The 17,500-nt window shown below is 34.7% G+C and overlaps 1 protein-coding gene across 5 annotated transcripts in view; it reads left to right on the forward strand.

Moving 5' to 3' along the window:
• The window catches only part of KDM6A (lysine demethylase 6A), a 260,558-nt gene that overhangs the window by 200,411 nt on the left and 42,647 nt on the right, over positions 1–17,500 (forward strand). Inside the window, exons 11-17 of one of the 5 annotated variants that reach the window (XM_044670190.1) lie at positions 10,098–10,196; positions 10,348–10,567; positions 11,112–11,246; positions 11,697–11,852; positions 12,489–12,584; positions 14,702–14,806; positions 15,301–15,696. In XM_044670190.1, coding sequence (XP_044526125.1) covers positions 10,098–10,196; positions 10,348–10,567; positions 11,112–11,246; positions 11,697–11,852; positions 12,489–12,584; positions 14,702–14,806; positions 15,301–15,696 — 1,207 coding nt within the window. The remainder of the gene's footprint in view (positions 1–10,097; positions 10,197–10,347; positions 10,568–11,111; positions 11,247–11,696; positions 11,853–12,488; positions 12,585–14,701; positions 14,807–15,300; positions 15,697–17,500) is intronic. The other 4 variants (XM_044670194.1, XM_044670191.1, XM_044670192.1 and 1 more) reach the window with 4 other exon arrangements.

Genomic DNA, 17,500 nt, shown 5'->3' on the forward strand with positions numbered 1-17,500 from the left:
CTCTCTTACCTCTTTCTTATTTATTTTTTGGTTTGATTTATCTAGATCTGAAAGAGGAATATTTAGATCTCCCACTATTATGGTTTTACTATCTATTTCCTTCTTGAGCTCTGCCAGTTTCTCCTTTATGAATTTGGATGCTATACCACTTGGTGCATATATATTGAGAAGTGTTATTTCCTCATTGTTTATACTGCCTTTAATCAGGATGTAATGACCTTCCCTGTCTTTTTTAATCATACCTATTTTTACTTTGGCTTTGTCAGAGATCATGATAGCCACTCCTGCCTTCTTTTTCTCATTTGATGCCCAAAAGATTTTGCTCATACCCTTAACCTTGAACTTGTGTGTGTCTACCCGCCTCATATGTGTTTCTTGTAGACAACCTATGGTAGGATTTTGGTTTCTGAACCACTCTGCTATTTGCTTCCGTTTTATGAGTGAGTTCATCCCGTTCACATTCAGAGTTACAATTGTTAGTTGTGTATTCACTGACATTTTTTGTATCCTCCCCTAGACCCACTCCTTCTTATTGCACTATTTTCTTTTACACCAGTGGTTTGCTTTGAGCCAGTATCCCTTATCCCCTCCCTTGATTGACTTCCCTTTCTGTCCCCTCCCTTGTTGTTCCCTTATTTTTGTTTTTTTTAAAGACGGAATGAATTCCCTCTCCCTTCTTCTTCCCTCCCTTTTTGGCCTCCCCACTCCCCTGCTCCCTTTGGTTTATCCCTTCTGACTTTCTCAGTAGGGTTAGATGGAGTTTTTTATCCAGATGGATAATAAAGCTACTCTTCCTTCTCCGGGTTGATTATACTGAGAGTAAGGTTTGATTATTACCTCTTAATGCTCTCTTCCTCTCCTTCTTATGGTAGTATTTATCCCCTCCCCTTCCCATGCCCTCTTTGTGTGTAATAGAATATCTTATTTTTCTTATTTACTCGGATTTTTCTTGGTGTCCCCTACTCTTCCTCCCCTCTTTCCCACCCCCCATGTCATCTTAGACCATTTAGTATCCTGTCCTCTCCCTATGAATTATTCTTCTGGTTGCTATAATAGTGAATATTATAATAGTGTATAGAGTTCACTACAGAGAATTATACATAGCATTTCTCCCCCTAGTAATACAGATACTTAGATCTTATTTATGCTCTTAAAGAGTCAAGCTTAAAAGACTATGAGTTTTCTTTCTTTTCCCTCTGTTTCTTATTTACCTTTTCATCATCTTTCTCTTGATATCTGTGGTTGAGTGTCAAACTTTCCAATTAGTCCCGGTCTCTTTTGTGCAAAAACTTGGAATTCTTCAATTTTGTTGAATGCCCATACTTTCCCCTGAAAGTATATGGTTAGTTTCGCTGGGTAGTTGATCCGTGGTTGCAGGCCCAGCTCTCTTGCCTTTCTGAATATTGTATTCCAAGCCTTGCGTTCTTTTAGTGTTGAGGCTGCCAGATCCTGTGTGATCCTTATTGGTGCTCCTTGATATTTGAATTGTCTCTTTCTGGCTTCTTGTAAGATTTTTTCTTTGACTCGAAAGCTCTTCAATTTCGCTATTATATTTCTGGGTGTTGACTTTTCTGGGTCCAGTTTAGAGGGTGTTCTATGGATCCTTTCAATGTCTATGTTGCCCTCTTGTTGTAGAACTTCAGGGCAATTTTGCTGAATAATTTCTTTGAGTATGGAGTCCATGTTTTTATTAATTTCTGCCTTTTCTGGAATACCAATGATTCTCAAGTTATCCCTTCTAGACCGGTTTTCTTGGTCTGTCACTCTCTCCTTGAGATATTTCATGTTTCCTTCTATTTTATCAGTCTTTTGACTTTGTTTTATTTGTTCTTGTTGTCTTGAGAGATCATTGGTTTCTAAATGTTCGATTCTAGCCTTTAAGGACTGGTTTTCGGCTTTAATGTTTTGGTTTTCGGCTTTAATGTTTTGGTTTTCCTTTTCAATCTGGTCATTTTTGGTCTTCAGTTGTCTTGTCTCACTTTCTAATTGCGAAATTCTGCCTTTTAAACTGTTATTTTCTTGCCAGATTTCTTCCATCTTCCTTAGCATTTCATTTTTAAACTCTTCCATAACTTGTGACCAGCTTTCATTTTTTTGGGGAGGTTTGGATTTTTGTTTTCCCTCCTCTGTTGTCTGGATTTTCTCTGTGTAGAAGTTGTCCAGTGTTCCAGAGTGTCTCTTGATGGTCTTTTTCTTCTGGATTTCCTTATTGCTGGCCATTGTTAGCCCCGCCCCTTTTCCTCTTTGTCTTTGCACTCCGGGTCTGCCTTTTTTTTTTTTTGGGGGGGGGGGGGGGGGGGGGGGCTCCGGTCTCCTTGTCCTCGGGGTCAGGCCTCCTGGTAGTTCCCGGTCTGCCCCTCTGCCCGAGGTTCCTTCAGCTGTCTTTGGGGCTGCTTCCACAGCCACGCTCAGGTCTGCACCGGGTCCTCACTGGAGGTCCAAGCCTGGGCTGGAGATCCTTATTCAAGCCTAGGGCACTGCCTTTGCCTGCGCTGCTGCTCTTAGGGCCCTGCTTTCACCCCTGCAGAAGGTAGTGAAAGTCCGTGGGCTGGAGATCTTTATTTGCCCCTGAGGAGATGCCTTCAGAGCTTGGGAAAGGCCGAGTTTTAGGGGCCTTTGTCCCTGCTGGAGGCGGTGCCTTCACCCACGTGGGCGCTCAGGGAGAGTCCCAGCCACCTGGGGTCCCTAGTCTTGCAGCACACAGGTACGGGCTCAGGGGCTGCCAGTGATTTTCTGGTTGTCCCAGTCCTGTTTACCCGCTTGTGTGGTGTGGGGGGTGGGGGAGGGGCTTCTTCCTCTCGTGTTTTAGTGTGAACTGTTTCACCCCTTTAAAGTGTGGAAATGCCCCGATTCTGCGTACCTTCAATGCTGCGCCCTGTTGTGGGGTTCCTTCGTTCCTCTGGACTCGTTTTTATTTCCCCTTGAGGGGTTCTGTGTGGTTCGGTCAGGAGAGATCGAGCAGCTGCTCCTTACTCTGCCGCCATCTTAACCGGAAGTCTATTTCTCCACCCCATGGATTTTGAGGAAAAATATGGAATCCTTAATATGTTGTTCCAAAGTCATTAAAAATGAAATGTTAGGGCTGAATTTATGGCCTGCATAATTAAAATAATTGGCAATTTTTAAAAAATTGAATCTTTGATATTTCACCAAATAGCCAAAAACCCCTAAGCAAAAACAAAAAACTTTCCAACTAATTAGGAATGCTTTTATACAGGAGTGAGGGATAATCTGGGAGAAGGAAAAAAGAATATCATTAAAAGAAAACATACCCTCTATTTAAAACACTGATCTTGAAAACAAGATTCATAACAATTATGGGTCTTTCCCAGAAGACAACAATGTAAAAAAAAAAAAAAACCTAAACCACCATACTGTAAGAAATGAGAAAATTACAACCTTTGAGCACCTCCACGCCTCTCAACTTCCCCCACCCCCACCCCCCCTTAAGCCAATTTTAGTAAGTCCACCTGGATTCATGGCTTCAAATTTAAACATAATGATTAAATTTAATAATTCCATTGAGAAATAACAAACTATGCAAAATAAGAATGCCCTTCAAATTGCAAAGGAAATTTGAATATATGAAATTGAAAAGTTTCTGTATCAATAAAATTTACCACCTCCATTTTGATGTACCTAATCTAACAATTTTTAAAATGTTAGTGCTTATCCTTGAGGAAGGATTGACTAAAAGGAGTGTGCAACATTATCCTTTGACCTTACTATTTTTGGATCCAGACATGATGTTAGAAGATCAAAATGTAGAAAGTTCTATTATTACATATTATGCATTTGTGATTTGTAGTAAGTAGGGCACTTGAATTCAGGTATCTCTTCATTTACTAAGCCACTGTATTAATTTTTTTGGGTGGAGGTTGTATTCTTTTTCCTCTTCAAATCTTAGATCATCATTTAATAAATAGGTACATATACTATTACAGATCTTGGTTTAAAAAGTGTACTTGGAAAATGTGAATATCATTCACAACATTGGAAAATTTTCAGGTAGGTGAAATACTTTATAGTTTATATACTATAATGGTAATAGCACTGACTTAGAATTTCAAAGATCTGAGTTTGAATAATCCTTAAACTAACACTAAACATCATCCTAGTCAAATCATTTCTTCAGCGTTTTCAGGATACCATTCTTGATGCACCCTACTTATCTCTTTCTTCACATTTTCCTTGGATGAATCTTCTCACCCAGAGAACATCTTCTAACTTCAGATTCTGTCCTGAATTCTCTTCTACCTCTATTCTATTTTACGTGGTGCTCTCATTAACTCCCATGGATTTAATTACATTTCAATGCTGACAGTTTTCAAATCCAGCTATCTTGCCTCTCTGCTGACCTCTATTCTCACACCTCCAACTGTTTTTTAGACATCTCAAACTTAATGTCTTTTAGGCATCTTGAACTCAACATGCCCAAAACTAAACTCATTTTCTTTTCCCTTCAAAGATCTCTGTCCTCTCCAACTTATTTTACTATAGAGGGCAGCACCATCTTCCTAGTCCCTCAGAATTTAAGGCCTATTGGTTTCATCTCTGCAACATCTCTCACATATGTTACCTTTTCTCACCCTATGTTTTCCCTATTGCAATGGCCTGCTGATGATCTTCTTGCCTCAAGTTATGTTTCTGTCCTCCATTCAGCCACTAAACTGGTTTTCTTAAAGCATGTCTGACCATATTACCTCCTTTCTTGGTAAATTCCAGTAGTTCCTTATCTTCTCTAGCTTCATATACAAAATCCCTTGTCTGGCATTTAAAACCTTTTATAACCTAGTTTACTTCTCCTTTTCTAGTTCCCTGACTGCTTATTTCCTGGTATGTACTTTACAGTCCAGTATCTCTGGCCTCCCTTTTCCTCCAACAATTAAGCATTCCATCTCTCAGCTATGGGCATTATCTCTGGTTGTCCTCCCATCTCTTAAATCCTCTTTGTCATCCTGCCTGCTGTCTTTCCTGGTTTGCTTTGTCTCAACTAAAATGCCATCTTCTACAGGAAGCCTCTTTCATCCTAGTGCCTTCTCTCTCAGTTATTTTGTTTTTAAACATACAGCTTGTCTCTACATATTTGCTTGTTATCTTTTCTCCAAATTAGATTGTGAGCTTCTTAAGGGCAAAGTCATTTCATTTCCCCAGTACCTTAGTATAGTGCCTTGCAATTTAATAGGTGCTTAATAAGTGTTTATTGACTGATTTTTCCCCCTAACTATGAATAATATGCTACCTTCTCTTCTTAATAGTAATATCATATATCCATTTAGAATATGGAGTAAGGAGCTTACTTTCTTGCAAAATGCTTTCCAGTTTTCCTAGCAGTATTTATCATAGGCAAATTATTTCCTAAGGAATGAATGTTTTCTAGTTCATTGAACAATAGATTATTGTGTTCCATTATTATTCTCTCACCTAGTACATTCTGTTGGTTTATTTCTATATTTTTAACCAAATCAAAAGATTTTGATGACTGTTTATAGTATAGTCCAACATCTAGAAGTCCTATTCCTACATTATTCCTACCTTTTTGTTTCATTATTTCCCATTATAGTTTAGATATTTCTTTCTCCAAATGAATTTTCATTGATTTCTATAAAGTATTCCTTTGATAGTTTGATTGTCATTATATTGTTCATTAGCTTCAATGTTTCATCCTTATATTGCCATAGGTCATCTATGAGCAGTGATTACATTGACTCACTTATTTTATGTATTTAAGTGTTATTTTTATTGAGATTTCTTTTCATATCATTCACTTTGGAATTTTGTTATTCTTAGGTAGAGATATTTTTCATTTAATTGATCTATTTTATAGCCTGGATTTTAGCTAAAACTATACCATTTTGTTACATTTCTGATTTCTTTAGGAATTTTATGTAAATTATGATTTCATCAGCAAAGAGGGGATAGTTTCATTTCCTCTTGACTTAACTTTATTCCTTTAATTGATTTCTCTTCTTGCTGTTAACTAGTGTTTCTAGAGCTAGATCACTTAATAGTACTGAGAGTGGATATCCTTACTTTATTTGTGTGTTTACTGAGAAAACTGCTAGTATATTCCTATTGAAAATGGTGCTTCCTTTTGTTTTTTTTTTTTTTTTTAAATCATTAAAAGTTAGATTCTTCTATGCCTCTACTTTTGTAGGGAAATTCATATTTCTCTTAATGGCATCAGCATCCTTAAAAATTAGGGAATTTTTTACTTTTCCCTCTTTTTTTCTCCACATTTAAATCACTTTAATCTCTACTAGATTATTGTAATACCATACACTCTCCTAGCACGTAGCTGCTTCTTCCTCTAATTTACATAAAATTACCAGACTAATCATCCTAAAGTAGAACTGTGCTCTTGGCACTCCTTTGCCCCTAAGTTTTCATTGTATCCCAGCCACCTACTGAGTATAAAATATAGGATTCTTTTCCAGACTTCACAACTTCTTTTATGTTGTATCTCCTCTTTCATTGTTCCCCTTTGTCTTTTCTACTTGTTAGCAAATTTGACTATTTTCCATCCTGTCAGCAGATAACAGTTTTACATCAATATCTCTCAAACAGAAATTTGTATTACTTATTTTTCTTGAATTCACCTTTCCTTTCAAATTCCCCATTTGAATGTACTATCTCAGACTTATACTCTTTTACAATATTTATCTAATCTTCAAAAATAGTTATCCATTATGCTTTCTTTTCTCTTAATACCACCAGTTTCCCAATTGCACATTTTGAAACTTTGAGAAATTTGACTTTACTCACTCCTTTTTTTGCTAGACTAATATATGGGAATATAAGGTATGAAAATAAAGATTGGGAAGTTATTTTGTAGGAATAGTATAACGGATTTTAAGATACAAATAGAGGAGTTTATATTTCATCCTAAAGGACATAAGGAATTATGGGCATGTTTTGTTTGGGAATGACATAATACCTGTGTTATTGGAGGAAAAAAAAACTTTGGCAGCTGGGTGAAATATGACTTTTGGAGTATAGGAATATTTGAAGCAGGAAGACCAATTTGGAGATCATAGTAATCCTCCAAGAAAGAGGTAATGAGGACTTTCAGTTCATTGATATCTATTTTAGTAGTGAGAAAGAATGACAGAAGTTGAATGCTAATGGAATATGTGACATGAAAGTGAGAAGTCTAGAATAATTTTCTGTTCATAGTTTATATTTCTAGGTACTGCATTAGATAGATACATAGATAGATACATAGATAGATACATAGATAGATACATAGATAGATNTAGATAGATACATAGATAGATACATAGATAGATACATAGATAGATACATAGATAGATAGATCCCTGAGACCTATGAAACCTGTTTTGATTTCCATGATTACAGTGCTGGAAAAGAAAAAGAATTTACATGTTAAAGAACAAAATTTTTAGAACATCTATAAATGCTGGAGCCCTGAATATATGCCTCTAATTAGAATGTAGAAATTAACAACACTATTGATATTCCTGTGAAAAATATAGGAAAACACATAAGCATGTTGTCTCTAAATGGCAGAAGGGTTCACAGACATCTTGGAGTAGGAATCTATGAGAAGTGATAGAGTTGTTTTCATTGTGCATCCAAAGGCAATAATAGAAATCTTTTCATGGATACTTCATCATTTCTTCTTATAGTGCTCATGAATGGGTATAATCAAAGAGACCACCATGAAGATAATCATAGCTTATGAGCCTACATCTGTTGGAGAGGATGAAAAGGTAGAACAATAACTTGACAAAATATTTCAAACCAAGTAAAAAATAAACTTTGATAGTTCTGGATTTTGATAAGAAGTTTGATATAAGGGAGAATAAAAGAAAAGTGTTGAATCAGATTTTAGTATTGAGAGAGGGCCAAGACTTGTTGACTATCAAAATTTCATGTATTCATAACAAATACATTTTCTGGACAAATTGGAAGACTACACAAGATGAATATCAACAAACCCCTTCCACCTCCTAAAACAATAAAATGATGAGAACTTGTGTGCAATCAGACTATATAGGCTTATTCCAACTAAAACAAAAGTCAAAATGAACATCATAATTGCAAGAAAGAATAAAGATGAAGTTTCTTCATTAAAATTGCAAGCCCTTCTACTTGACCTATTCAGAGGAATTATTGATCCAGAAAAATGAGAAAAGACAAAGAAGATTGATATTGATTAATACCATTTCTTATGAAACTTAATATAAAGCAATCACCACAACTAGATGGCCAAAAGAACCTAAAAACTATCTTCACTGATGAGCATTTGTTCTCCTTGCCATGTACGAAGACAACCCCTGTGTAAAATTCAAACTTACTTGTAAAATACCATGGAGGAAAATATGTTATGAGCACTACTTCAAAACCAGGTGGCAAGGGGGAGTATATAGAATATTAAGGTCAACTGTTCTACAGTATCTCAGAAAGCATTCAGATATATGAAGACACAGGAGGACAATAGATAACTGAGAAATGGGACAAGTATATTAATGTTTTTATAAGGACCTATGTCAACAACAGTGGAAAATTTGGACTTGCCCTCATCCCCTAATGCTTAGTTGATTTTACACCTTTAAGACAGAATTGGAAGTACAGCCAAGGAAATTTTTGCTGAGTGTGTTATAATCTTGAAAGCACTATTATCATTTTTTCAAGTGATCCAAGAAGGAAATGAAGGATACTTAAAAGAATCTTATCTCATTTGTTGTGGTTAATGCAGGTTACATTTCACCCCTTTGGTATCTGTGGGATTTCCCACAACGGTCTAGACCAGTGATGGGCAAACTACGGCCTGCAGGCCAGATTGGGGGGTGGGGACAGGCTGAAATGTTCTATCCAGCAGCAGAAGGACATTATTCCTAATCTGACAAATACAGTGAGTAGGATACAATACAATGAAACTTAGAAAGAGTTGCCTTAGAAACAGACTGACAGGTGAGCATTTCCTTTCCTTTGGCCCCCTCTTTAAAAAGTTTGCTCATCACTGATCTAGACCATTTGCTTGTTTGATTTTTTATCTAATTCACTGTGAATCAGTATATACACATACAAATAGACCCACTGTATAGGTTGCTCATCTAACTGTAGATAACAGCCTGCACAATAAACACTATTAATCTACTTTGTTTTCCTTGTATAGGTGGGTTTTAGTTCTTTCAGTGATTCTGCAATGTTCCACAGGTTGTTTAAAGGAATAAGGGAAGTCTTTGGTTATAAAATATCTTTTAAAGTTATCTAATCTTGTCATAAGAAATGAAAAGATAAAGGCATAGATATCTCAAGTCCTGCACTAGTACTCATAAAATGAAAAAAGATCTAGAGAATTCAACCTAAGAAAAGTCTTATTGATATGCAGACATTTTGCATATGCAAGTTGCTTTTTGCACTGATTGGAGTGAATATAGATCCACTAAAATAATGCTTTATTGTATAAATAATGTGTAGAATTGTTATTCTAAGTTCATTTTAAAATAAAATTGTTGCTACAATGTGAAAAGTCCTTTTTCATTCAACTATTTTATGATTATATAATGCATGGTGATAATTTTTTAATACAGTTCCTTTTTTAATTTGGAAAAATAATACTTCCTAGAATCTTTATTAACCACAAATTAGAGAGTTTATTTTCAAAATCTGTTGGAGGGACCATCGTAAAAATGTATGACTTGCCTTATATGGACCAGTAATACCTATGTCATTTGTCTTTTTTTGTTTTTGCTATAATGTAATACTAAAAACTGGTTGGTTCTTTTGCCTTCTTTTTTAGGGAATGTTGTCATTTTGCAGTAGTCTGATAATTTCCAAATGCAATAATACCCTTATTCAGCCTGTCCATTGTTTAAAAAAAGACTGGGGTACTTATACTCAAACTTATTCAGCCTGTCCATTGTTTAAAAAAAGACTGGGGTACTTATACTCAAACTTAGTATAATTTTGAAATGTTAATTTAAATGCATCTTTTGAAAATTTAAATTTTTTATACTTTAGTAATACACAATACCTCCTGAGAAAAGTTGTAGTATTTATAATAGATTAATATTATTTTCTTGATTTTTTTTTTTCCCCCCTCCTTCCTCCCCTCCACCCCTCCCCAGGTGCTATTCAAGTATTGGAAAAGTTCAAGATGCCTTTATATCTTATAGGCAGTCAATTGATAAATCAGAAGCAAGTGCAGATACATGGTGTTCAATAGGGTAAGACTTTGTATAAAATGAACAGCATTATGACTGTTTATAATTCAAAGAAAAAGCTTTGCATGCTGTATGACATGTTGTATGTCTTGTTGGGATTAATACTCCTCTTTAGAAGCTATTCAGTTCTTTCTTTCTCTCTCTTTTTTTAAAGTGTGCTCTACCAACAGCAAAATCAGCCTATGGATGCTTTACAGGCTTATATATGTGCTGTACAATTGGACCATGGCCATGCTGCAGCCTGGATGGACCTAGGCACTCTGTATGAGTCCTGCAACCAGCCTCAGGATGCCATTAAATGTTATTTAAATGCAACTAGGAGCAAAAATTGTAGTAATACCTCTGCACTTGCAGCACGGATTAAGTATTTACAGGTAAAATTAAATAGTGTTTACAAAAGTGACATTTTTTGTTCATGACACACCAGGCAGGAAGGGGTGGATGGCAAGTTTGTCTAGTTGTGTCATGGTGTTTATGATCTGTTTCCATACTTTGTATACATATCATAGCTTGTAGTATTATTTTATGTTCCATTTTTAAGTAAGATATAAAGTATTTTAATATACTCTTTTGCACATTTACTCAGTTGATGCATATTAATTTACATAACTTTTTTTTCTATGTATTGTCTACATTTTTAAGTTTCCATAGCATTTTAGAGAAAGAACACAAACACTGTCTTTCACTCTTGCTTGAAGTTTCATAAGATAATAATTATGAGAGCTCAACTTTGTTCTGATTCTCACAAAGGTTTATATTCTGGTTACCCTCTTTATCCTTAGCATCTTTCTAAAACCCCAAATTTAGAATCTATTTTCTTTAAAACATAATTAGCTACAGCATTTAGGAAGATTTAGTGGACTTGCTCTTACTAAAGTAGGCTTGTGTTAAATTTGCTTTTTACATAATTTTTCCTAGGCTCAGTTGTGTAACCTTCCACAAGGTAGTCTACAGAATAAAACTAAATTACTTCCTAGTATTGAGGAGGCATGGAGCCTACCAATTCCCGCAGAGCTTACCTCCAGGCAGGGTGCCATGAACACAGCACAGCAGGTGAGAAGTTGGGTTATATTCTGCAGGTGCCCAGCTTTAAGGGTTATTTGAATCTTTAGTGGTCAAGCTTATTTTACTAAGTGCAGGACTGGCTTTCAATAATAAAAAGCCTTTGATTTAATTACAAAGGGATTCTAGATCAAGGTAACACTCCCTATAATGTGGGAGAAATTTGGGGTACCAATTTAGAACCTTTGTGGATTTTCATGATTTTGAGAGAAATTTCTCAAGTAGAAATGCTGCAGTGATTATATACTTAAATTTTTTTTTAATCCCAAGGAAGGTACACATTCCTCCACTGATAATTCATTTGATTTTGATTTTCAATCATTGTAATCAGCTATGTCCACATAGCTTTGAAAATTATGCAGCTTATAAAAGTTTTTAATTTGAAGGAAAGAATTAAGAGTATATAGAACCATATTTTTGTCTTCCTTCTGTGATCCTTAGGCTTGTAAACCTCATCATCCAAATACTGAACCTGTATTAGGCCTCAGTCAAACACCAATTTCACAGCAATCCTTGCCACTACACATGATTCCTTCTAGCCAAGTAGATGACCTGTCCAGTCCTGCCAAGAGGAAAAGAACATCTAGTCCAACAAAGGTATATATTCTAGAGAACTAGAAAACCCCAATCCAAAACCAGGTCCAAAGTGCACGAAGATTTTGAAATTAGAACATCTTTTGTTCTGATTTTTATACTTGTGGACATCAGGGAGTGAAAGGTTTGAGTTTCTCTGATAATTATACATTTTTAACACTGTATTTCATCATGAAATCCTAGCATCATAATAAATAAAGCTAGAGATTAGATTACATGCATCAGGCCATTTTATCCATTTCCCTGCTGCTAAGATATTAAAACGCTTTTCACCATCACTTTCCAGTAGCACTGAAATAAAAAAAAAAATGTTGGGTCTAAATGACAGCATGCTTTTTTAAAAAAGGAATCATTTGTTTCATAATTCGAGGGTGGTGGGTGTGAGGGTGGGTTTAAAGAATCAATATGTTTATATATACTATTAATGATTTTTCCCTTCCCTAAATTTAATATTAACCACTCAAATTGTCATTTAATAATGTTACCTTTGAAAGACCTTAGTATTTAAAAATCATTTCATAGAAAAACTGCAGTATTTTATTCCAATTCATTGTCATTTAGTCCCCATTAGTTATTGTTGTGTGGGCTAATCACTATATATTCTTTCATCATTTTAACTTTTTAACATGTTTTCTTCAGAATACTTCCAATACCTGGAGTAGTGGCCATACAGTGTCACATCCTCCAGCACAGCAACAAATTCATTCATGGTGCTTGACACCACAGAAATTACAGGTATGTATCCTAAACAAATGAATATTTTAAGGTTTAGAATGTTTGTTTTCTTTTAGGCTGCCCAAAAGTTATATTCCTGGAAAATTTATCCTTCCTTTGAAAATAAACCACTCTCAGTAATTTATCATGTGCCACAATGCTGATGGGTTTAACTGAAAGAATCCTTCATTTGGAATCAGAAGGCCTAGTCTATCCTGACATTATCTAACTTGGTGACCTTAGAAAAACTTACTTTTAACTTAGTCTGTACTTTTTTAGCTATAAATGCAATATCTATCTTCAGTTTTTACCTTGAGAATTAAATGAAATAAAATATAAATATATCTTCTTCATTTTGCTATTACTGTAAACAATAGTATCCACATGCTTCATATCCATATCTCTTTGCATTTTTGGCTTATCTTCTTACAAAATAAGGTAGACATAAGTAGAATCAAACTTCTCATATTTAATATGGATGTTGCCAGAATATAGAAGCATTGCAGTGCCTTTAAGTTAATCATGGTAAGGCAAAGTGGGAGTGTGGGGATGGGGGTGGGGTTGGGGGCGGCTGTGTGATGGACGTGTGTGTCTAAAATACATTTCCCTCCTTTATTTTGTGATAACAAAATTTGGATTACTACACTGCACTGGATTTATGGGCTATTATACATTTTATCATTATCTAAATATTTCTGAGGTCAAACATTATTGTGAAATATGACTGGAAAAGAACATAAGTAAACTACTAATATGAAACTTTGTTAACGAGACCTTGCTATATTGAGATTGAGCTCTCTGTGATGGTTAAGAAATAAAAATATGCTAGGTTTTAATTCCTTTCTAGTACATAATAAGAAAATTTGAGAACTTTGTTGAAATTTCTTCTGGAAACTTTTTTTTACTTAATTTTACTTTAACTGGAAAATCCATTTGGGACTTGTGATTCTGACTTTCATGAGTTTTGTGGTGTTTGTTTTGCTTTGTTTTCTTCTGTAACATGACTAATTTCAGTCCCTGTATACTTGAAGGAAAATGTGAGGAGGAAAAGAAGGGGAAAGGAAAGTGATTTTCATTGCACCCTTTCCTTCTCCCTCAGGCAGCAATTGCTCCTGCTGCAGAAGTGGAGGGAACCAGATCATCTGATGTTCAAATGTAGGGAGCACTTTAAAAAAGACTGTCTTTAAAAAACAAATAGCAATTTAGTTTTACCAGTACTATTTGAGGTGCTAAGATTCAAGAATAGAAAACTGGATTAAGAGATAAGGAACCTGGGCAGCCAGGTGCCTTAATGGATTAAGAGCCATGCCTAGAGATAGCAGGTTCAGGATTCTAGACACTTAGTGGCTATATGACCCTGAGCAAATCACTTAACTTCATTGCCTAGCTTTTCCTGCTCTTCTTCCTTGGAACCAATACAGAGTATTGCTTATAAGATGGAAAGTAAGGGTGAGACAGAGACAGAGACATATAAGGAATCTTCTTTCAAATTCAACTCTTCACCTTTCAGTCTTAATATTCGAAAAAGACGTCAGAATAAATGGTCTCAAAGGTCTCCCAAATCTTAATCTACACTTTTTTAGAAGATCAACATAAGGACTTGATGGATTCATTTCATCAAAGCCAGCAAAAGAGATTATATGAATAGGCTCATATGGCATCTTTGAGGAAACTAGACTCAAGATTAAAGTATTTAATCTGGGGAGCATTTTATATCGCTGGGAAAATGTTAGATAATTTAAAAGGTAAGCCATTAATCAGAAATGTCCAATGATACTAATTATTTGAAACATTTCTAAATGAAAGGAAATGTATATTTTTACATCTGATTCAAATGATTAAATCTAGTAATAGTTATAATAATAATAGAATCTTAAATATTGGAAGAAACATAAGAAGACATATAGTCCAATACTTTCATCTTACAGTTAAGAGAAGCTTAGGTCAAGGGGTTTTGTCACATATCTAATTTATAGCAGAGGTTCAAATGGAAACGGAGACCACACTTCATGGAGTTTTGCTATTTTGAAAGGCAGAAAGTTTTTTCTTTCTTTGGTTCTTTATTCTATATCCAGATGCGGTGATCACTTTATATTGGCTCTATGTGAATTTTAATTTTTGCTTTATTTTTTCCAAAGCACTTGGAACAGCTTCGTGCAAATAGAAGTAATTTAAATCCAGCACAGAAACTAATGCTGGAGCAACTGGAGAGTCAGTTTGTTTTGATGCAACAACATCAGCAGGTGTGTATAAAGTGATTTATAAGGGTACACTTTCTCCTTTGTTAATGTTTAAAATCATTGTAAGTGCTGTTTTATGCCTGCTTAAATTACCAGAACAAATACCTTCTATTTATTTTATAGTAAAAATTTTGATCTATACTTTTGTTTGTAGAATTGGAAATGAATTTTTAGAGAAAACTAAGCATTAAAAAACATTGTCTATTCAGTGCGAAGTATAGTGCTAGGCATTTGGTAATGGCAGATATAAAAGTGCATTAAATTGGCATTCAAGAAACTTACATTCTACTTGTTTTTTCTAGTTCTCAATAAAATATTCAACACAGGAGAAAAACCTTGTCTCTTATACTTTTAGCCCAAAGAATTAAACATTACAAAAAAGTTCTTCATATATGGTTAACAAATGTTATTAATATGTCATTAACACCATAATCTTTTTCTTTTGATTCACATGAGAAATTTCTTTTTTTTTTTCCTTCTTTTTTTCCCCCCCATAGATGAGACAAACAGGAGTTGCACAGGTACGAACTACTGGAATTCCCAATGGGCCAACAGCTGACTCATCACTGCCTACAAACTCTGTCTCTGGTCAGCAACCACAGGTTGCTCTAACCAGAGTGCCTAATGTCACTCAGCCTGGAATCCGTCCAGCCTGCCCTGGACAGCCTTTGGCAAATGGACCCTTTCCAGCAGGCCCAGTTCCCTGCAGTACAGCAAGAACGCTGGGTAGTACAGACACTATTTTGATAGGCAATAATCACATAACAGGAAGTGGAAGTAATGGAAACGTGCCTTACCTGCAGCGAAACGCACTCACTCTACCTCATAACCGCACAAACCTGACCAGCAGCGCAGAGGAGCCGTGGAAAAACCAACTTTCTAACTCCACTCAGGTAATAGGATAACAACTGCATTATTGGTTTGATATGGTGAAAAATTTGCCTGTTTTTTCATCTTATTTACCTTAGAAGAAAAAGAAAAGACCTAATGAATGAATGTTTTAAGATATATCTATATCTACATATATCTACATATATCTATATCTATATATCTATATATTTAGTTCAAATTCAAACTTGCCAAATGTGGCAGGCCATTTGCATCAGTATCTTGGATTGTTTTGAAATTAAGTTTTTATTGATATGTTTCATTATTTCATCTTCTTTTCTCAGGATCTTCCTCCCCTCCTAGGGAGCCAGTCCTTATTACAAGCAAGCAAACAAACAAAAATGGGGGGGGAAAGCATTTCAAAAAACCTAGTCATTACATTAGCTTAGGTGTCACATCTCTTCAAAGAAGGTTGGGAAGTACCTTCTTTGGTCTTTTAGACCAACCATGGCTATTTTAATTTCATGGCATTCAGTTTGGGTTTTTGTTGTTGTTTTTTTATTTTGTTGTATACATTGTTTTTCTGATTCTGATTACTTCATTTTGTCATCAGTTCATATAAGTTTTCCCAGTGTTTCTGTATGTTGTTAGACATTGTTTCTTAAGCTGTAACTTTTTTTTTTTTTGGTAATAATTTTTTATTTTAGACATTTAAAACTTTTTTTTAGCCATTCATTATATGATGAATATCTCTTTTGCTTTAATTTCTAGTTATTATAAAACTTGCTTCTCTAAATATTTTGGTTTATATAAGACCTCTTTTATTATTGATTTTCTTTGGGATGATGAGAAGAGGATATAACTAGATGACTGAAAAGCTGATGGTTGAGATCAATATTTTCCCCAAGGATTATTGAATAATCTAGACCTTTGTTAGTCCAGACAAGAATAAGTACTTGGTTGGTTTGTAGGAAAACCTGTTTACTTGTACTCATTAAGGTTTTTAATTCTCTTAGAAAAATAAGGTTATCAAGGGATCCTCTTTACAGTATGGTATATCCTTGAAGTAAAAACTAAATAGGAAATGAACTTGAGTAATATTGAACTGGAAATTTAAAAATGTTTGTTATAGATAAAATGAACTACTGTTTCAGCCAAATAATTCAAAGACACTGTTTTCATGATTATAAACCTATGAAAAAGAGGAGAGAAGAATGAATTTTTAAAAGTAGTCATTATAAATTTTATTCTTTTTTGATAGATAACCTGGACATTACTTAACTTGAAAACAGGTTTCTTAACACTACATCCATCCAAACTAGTCTCATTAATCTTAGTATTTTGAATTCAGGCAATGCCAAGCAACATCCTAGGTACTGGCCTGTACAGATATAATGAGTGTGAAACAATACCTGCTCTCAAGGATCCTCATCTTCTTAATGAGAAAGAAAAGTATAAAAATACATACATTACTAAAAACATGTTAGTTTTTGAAAAGGAGGACATTAATGAGTATATTAGGAAACACTTCATTTTTTAGGTAGTATTTAAATGTTCAGGTTCATAACCCTTGAGTTCCTACTATGTTATATCATTAAAAAAAGGTAATATCTAATTGTATAAAAACTATGTCTTCAAAACCATTTCATTAAACATAACATTTCCGTTTTCTGATTAAATTTCTTTCCTATCTCTATTAATGTATCTTGTATTTGTTCAGTTTTATGTTTCACAAAATATACATGGAAGAAGGTATACAGATGAACAAACATTAGGCCAAAAGTTGTACATTTCAGAAATAGTTATGAAGGCATGTTACTCTTTTTTTAACTAAATTTGTTCAAGAAGTTTGATTGTAAAATGCCTTTC

This window comes from Gracilinanus agilis, chromosome 3 (genome assembly GCF_016433145.1).
Source record: "Gracilinanus agilis isolate LMUSP501 chromosome 3, AgileGrace, whole genome shotgun sequence".
Lineage (NCBI taxonomy): Eukaryota > Metazoa > Chordata > Mammalia > Didelphimorphia > Didelphidae > Gracilinanus > Gracilinanus agilis.